The sequence below is a fragment of the Salvelinus sp. IW2-2015 genome, linkage group LG3 (genome assembly GCF_002910315.2).
Source record: "Salvelinus sp. IW2-2015 linkage group LG3, ASM291031v2, whole genome shotgun sequence".
NCBI classification, from domain to species: domain Eukaryota; kingdom Metazoa; phylum Chordata; class Actinopteri; order Salmoniformes; family Salmonidae; genus Salvelinus; species Salvelinus sp. IW2-2015.
In genome coordinates, this window is record NC_036840.1 from 20133601 (window position 1) to 20139367 (window position 5767).

The 5767-nt window shown below is 42.2% G+C and overlaps 1 protein-coding gene across 1 annotated transcript in view; it reads left to right on the top strand.

The window, feature by feature from the left end:
- The first annotated feature begins 3918 nt into the window (after positions 1-3918).
- Positions 3919-5767, top strand: part of LOC111952050 (mastermind-like protein 2) — a 136627-nt gene continuing 134778 nt past the window's right edge. Inside the window, exon 1 of the mRNA XM_023970493.2 lies at positions 3919-4329. Coding sequence (XP_023826261.1) covers positions 4279-4329 — 51 coding nt within the window. The 5' untranslated portion in view covers positions 3919-4278. The remainder of the gene's footprint in view (positions 4330-5767) is intronic.

Consider the following 5767-nt stretch of genomic DNA (forward strand, 5'->3'; position numbering starts at 1 on the left):
CTCTCTTTCCATCTCTTGCTGTATCTCCCTCACCTTCTCCTTCCATCCTTTCTCTCCCTCCTCCCTTCATCCTCTATCTCCCCAGTCCCCACACATCCTCCCTTACCCTCCTCCTCCTCCCTTACCCTCCTCCTCCTCCTCCCTTTCCCTCCTCCTCCTCCCAATCACACCTCCTCCCTTTCCCTCCTCCTCCCTTTCACTCCTCCTCCTCCCTTTTTACTCATATTATTCTCAAAGCAGGTGTTTAAATATAATCCGCCCATTACCCCTCCATTACTGGTCGTGTTATTTCAACCCTAACAGCGTCATGACTGGCACCCTATTCCCCAAAGGCTCTGGTCAAAAGTAGTGCACTATTTAGGACACATCCAGTCTTATTTCAACCCAAACCTACCAGGGGTTGGCCACTCATAAAAACACACCAGGACCCCCTTCTTAACCTCTAACCTATGACCCCATACAGCTGGTTGAATGTCTACAGCTTCGTTTTGACCATATGTCTGCGTTGAACCCTAGCTTCCATGACATGTAAGGGATTACAAAAACCGGTAACTGTAATCTGTTACATTACCAGCAAAAATATTGTAATCAGATTACAGATACTTCTGAAAAACTAGAGGATTACTGTGTCTTAGGTCAGAGCACTACTCAAATTGTTTTACCTGAGCATAACCTCAAAACGAAGAACTTATTAGCCAGCCCTACTCCGTTGTTTATGATTTTGTTGTCATGGGATCATGAACAATAAATGCTGCGCTCATGGAATGGCATGCTTTGAGCACTACTGAAAAGTGCTATTTACATGTGAAAAATGAATTCCATATGCTGCATTTGCTATAGGCCTATTGTTTACCTTCTTGTTGGTGACACTTTCATATCTTGAGAATATGCAGCAAATCCACAGATGAAACAACAACAAAATGGTTTGGGTAAAAAGCTGAGGGATGGGCCTGGAGAAATGTAACCACTCTCAGATTAATAGACAGAGCTATGGATGCAAGGACTGATCATCCATGATATCAACATTATTGTTTTAACCATGTTATGAGGCTATACAAATGATAGTCAAACTAAACGCAAAACAGATGGGATAGTGTATCGCTGTAGAATGCTGTGGTAGCCATGTTGGTGTGCCTTGAATTCTAAATAAATCAGTGTCACCAGCAAAGCAACCCCATGCCATCACACCTCCTCCTTCATGCTTCCCGGTGGGAACCACACATGCGGAGATCATCCGTTCACCTACTCTACGTCTCACAAAGATAATGGCGGTTGAAACCAAAAATCTCAAATTTGGACCCATCAGACCATACTAAAGGACAGATTTCCACCGGTCTAATGTCCATTGCTTGTGTTTCTTGCCCAAGCAAGTCTCTTCTTATTATTGGTGTCCTTTAGTAGTGGTTTCTTTGCAGCAATTCAACCATGAATGCCTGATTTACGCAGTCTCCTCTGAACAGTTGATGTTGAAATGTGTCTGTTACTTGGACTATGTGAAGCATTTATTTGGGCAGCAATTTTTGAGGCTGGTAACTCTAATGAACTTACCCTCTGCAGCAGAGGTAACTCTGGGTCTTCCTTTCCTGTGGCGGTCCTCATGAGAGCTAGTTTCATCATAGCGCTTGATGGTTTTGCGACTGCACTTTCAAAGTTCTTGAAATGTTCCGGATTGACTGATCTTCATGACTTAAAGTAATGATGGACTGTCGTTTCGCTTTTCTTATTTGAGCTGTTCTTGCCATAATATGGACTTGGTCTTTTACCAAATAAGGCTATCTTCTGTGTACCACCCCTACCTTGTCAACTGATTGGCTCAAACGCATTAAGAAGGAAAGAAATTCCACAAATGAACTTTTAACAAGGCACAACTGTTAATTGAAATGCACTCCAGGTGACTACCTCATGAAGCTGGTTGAGAGAATGCCAAGATTGTGCAAAGCTGTTATCAAGGCAAAGGGTGGATACTTTGAATAATCTCAAATATACAATATATTTCAATTTGTTTAACACTTTTTTAGTTACTACATGATTCCATATGTGTCATTTCATCGTTTTGATGTCTTCACTGTTATTCTACAATGTAGAAAATAGTTATAATAATTATTCTACAATGTAGATAAAAGTCCTGGAATGAGTAGGTGTGTCCAAACTTTTGACTGGTACTGTGTAACGGTGTTCCTCTCTCTCTTCATACGAAGAGGAGGAGTAGTGATTCGACCAAGGCGCAGCGGGTTGTGAATACATAATGATTTATTAGAACACGACGAAAAACAAACTATACTTGAATAAACTAACAAAAACAAATAAACGATGCAGACAGACCTGAACACGAACTTACATATAACGTGAAGAACGCATGAACAGGAACAGACTACATAAAACTAACAAACCGAAAACAGTCCCGTGTGGTGCACAGACACAGACACAGACACAGACACAGACACAGACACAGACACAGACACAGACACAGACACAGACACAGACACAGACACAGACACGGAAGACAACCACCCACAAACAAACAGTGTGAAAACACCTACCTTAATATGACTCTCAATCAGAGGAACTGAAAAAACACCTGCCTCTAATTGAGAGCCATATTAGGTCACCCTTTAAACCAACATAGAAACAGAAAACATAGACTGCCCACCCAAACTCACGTCCTGACCAACTAACACATACAAAACTAACAGAAAACAGGTCAGGAACGTGACATACTGTATATATATATATATATATATATATAAACAGTTGAAGTCGGAAGTTTACATACACTTAGGTTGGAGTCATTATGCACACACACATGCACACACACATGCACACATGCACACACACAGACCCACACACGTCTCCATTGACCCTGGTTAAAAGCTGACACTGTAAGGTCCTTCTCTCAAGGTCAACTGATTGACTGGCTGCACATAGGAACGTGTGGAACATGGCAATTAGTAAGGTAGGGTAGATGTTACCCCCGTAGGTACAGATCTAGGATCATTTTACTTGACATCTGTAATCTGCACATGGTTATATTCTTATGAAATCAATATAATAACTGACTGACTGCACATCAGTGAATAGAGTCTATACGTGTGTAACATGGCAATTACCAAAAGGAACAGATCTAGGATCAGCTTACCCCACATCTATCAACCACACATGGGTATTGTATGTTTTTTATATCTTAAATGCATATACAAGTAATCTTGTACGCATATTTAAAAAACTGGTTTAGTGTGAGGAAATAATTGTAGTGAAAATATTATATATTTTTTTAAATGTACTCATTGATATTTGTTATTAAAACGGTATTACAAAGATATTTTAACAGTATAATGAAGCTGACAGTAGTGGACTATAAAGCATTTCACATATATAATAGTGGTGTATTACAACTATATTACATAGCTAATCATGTTGTATTATAACATGTAATAAACCGATAACTAAATGAGTATAATCACAATCATCGTAACCTAATGTGTGTGTGTTCAGCAGACTGTTTAACACCATGACCACTGGTTTCCCTCAGCCTCTTTGTGTTGCAGATATTTGTGTCACTCTCTTTATCGCTCATCTGAGAAACCTTCCCTAGGGGCACAACACACACACACACACACACCCACACACACACACACACACACACACACAACACACACACACACACCACCAACACAACACACACACGGACTCACACACACACACACACACACACACCACACACACGCGCGCGCCGCGCCGCGCGCCCACGATTGCCCTCTCAGACGATCCCAGTAAGTGGAATGTCCCCTTTAAGTGCCGAGAGGCGAATGGAACAACTCGTCTCCTCCTCTCTTTGACGTTGGCTTCTTATCAACCTATCACCGAGCTAACCCCCCCCCCCCCCCCCCCCCCCCCAGCCAGGAATGCCAGCAGCTCTGGCGAGTAAGTGCATGACCCGAGACTAGATTGATACTAGACGTTGTATCATTACGACGAATACTGCAATAGAAAGGATGAACTAGTCTTCTACTTGAAGGGAATATACAATTAGATCTATTTTGGCTGTAGTAGCCCTATAAATTCATAACGGTTGTCTTCAGTACTCGACACCAATTTATCAGACAAAGACGACTGTGAAGAGACTTCGTTATTTTTCCTCAAAGGTTGTTTTTATACCTTTCTGTTTTTTTTAACGACCTTGTTGGTTTTTATATATATTTTTTGTAGTGAGGGGACTAATAGACCGGACAGCAAAGTGGATTTAACGGGTGCGTCGCCGCCTTCCACTTTATCTCCAAGATGCTATTGGTGTCTCCGCGGCTAGTCGACACACCTCGCATGGAGCCCATAGTAAGTTAACTACCTTTTCATTCTATCGTTCTAATGATCACTAGCGCTCATTTGAAGCTGGGTCGAGGGTGTGAGAGGCACGAGAGTTTATGTGTGTGTAATGTGCTGCCAGTGTGCTTGAGTGAGACAAAATGGTTAGGGATATGGATGGGATACTACACTTGATGGCTAAATTCCTTTATTGTYGTGAGACTACAGTGTGTGTGTGTCTGTCTGTGTGTGTCCTTATCTCGCTATTTCATTATGTGTTTAGGCTCTTCAGTGATTGCATTTTATAAGTTAAAGAGACTGATTTCCTCTCTCTATCCCTGTGTGTGTTTTGTGTCATACTGAATATGCGCCTCGACCGGGAAATCAAATCAATAGCCAACATTTAGTTAGAGAGCAGGATTGATAGATATCGTAGTGACCACGTAGATTAAACAGCTATTGGTGGGGCTTCAGAGGCTATAGGAAAATCCTGAACATTAGCCTTCAGTAAATATTAGGTATGTGTGTGTCTCTCTCACGAACACCAGTCACTCTGTGTGTTCATAATTRCGGTAAAGTTCCGTGACTAGATTACTTTACGATCGGATGTTGTGGTTTCTCGGGCGTGCYTCAAAATTGCAACAAAATACATTTCCAGGGAAGAGCGTGTGCGGAGAGAGCGAGAAGTGCTGGCAACTTGCAATGGTACTCGTAGCGGTGTATATCAACATATGATACTGGAGATATTATTGGCTACAGTACTAGGCTACTACTACCACCACTCTAGACGGAGAGTGGCTGAGGGACTGAATGCTCTCGTTGCTCAGTTCCAGCTCCTCTCAAAAGGCTTCTTCCCCTTTTTGATAGCAAGTAAAAAACCTTTGTGTTCTCATGCTTGGCTGAACACACTGAGCAGTGAGCGGAGCCACTATACTAGGCTCCAGTCTCTCTCTCTCTCTCTCTCTCTCTCTCTCTCTCTCTCTCTCTCTCTCTCTCTCTCTCTCTCTCTCTCTCCGTGAAAGTCAACCCAAACCCCCGCCTCTCTCTCCCGAGCACCAGCATGCAGTCTCCTTGTAGGAATTAAAGCCCATTTATGTGGCTTCTGAATCGGCCGTGCAGTCAGCGGGCTACCCCTCTGTAACAAAGAGCGGATCTAGAGCTGGGTCAGGCCGTTGCGTCGGTGTAGGAGAGGCTATTTAGCTATTACGCTATAGGTCAACTATAGCATATTAATGATAATGTGTGTCTCTCTCTCAATTCAATTCTCTCTCTCTCTCTGTGTGTGTCATATGGATTTAACTGCGATGTTAAACAATTGTGTGGATTAGAGAGGGAAAAACGATTTATGCACCAGATCAGATTGATGGCTTGATTTTATAATAACACATTGACACAGATACATTGTGTGTGTGCGCTTTTGTTTAATACATATAGGAAATAGAGGAGGTACATAGTCTCGGGGCTTAGA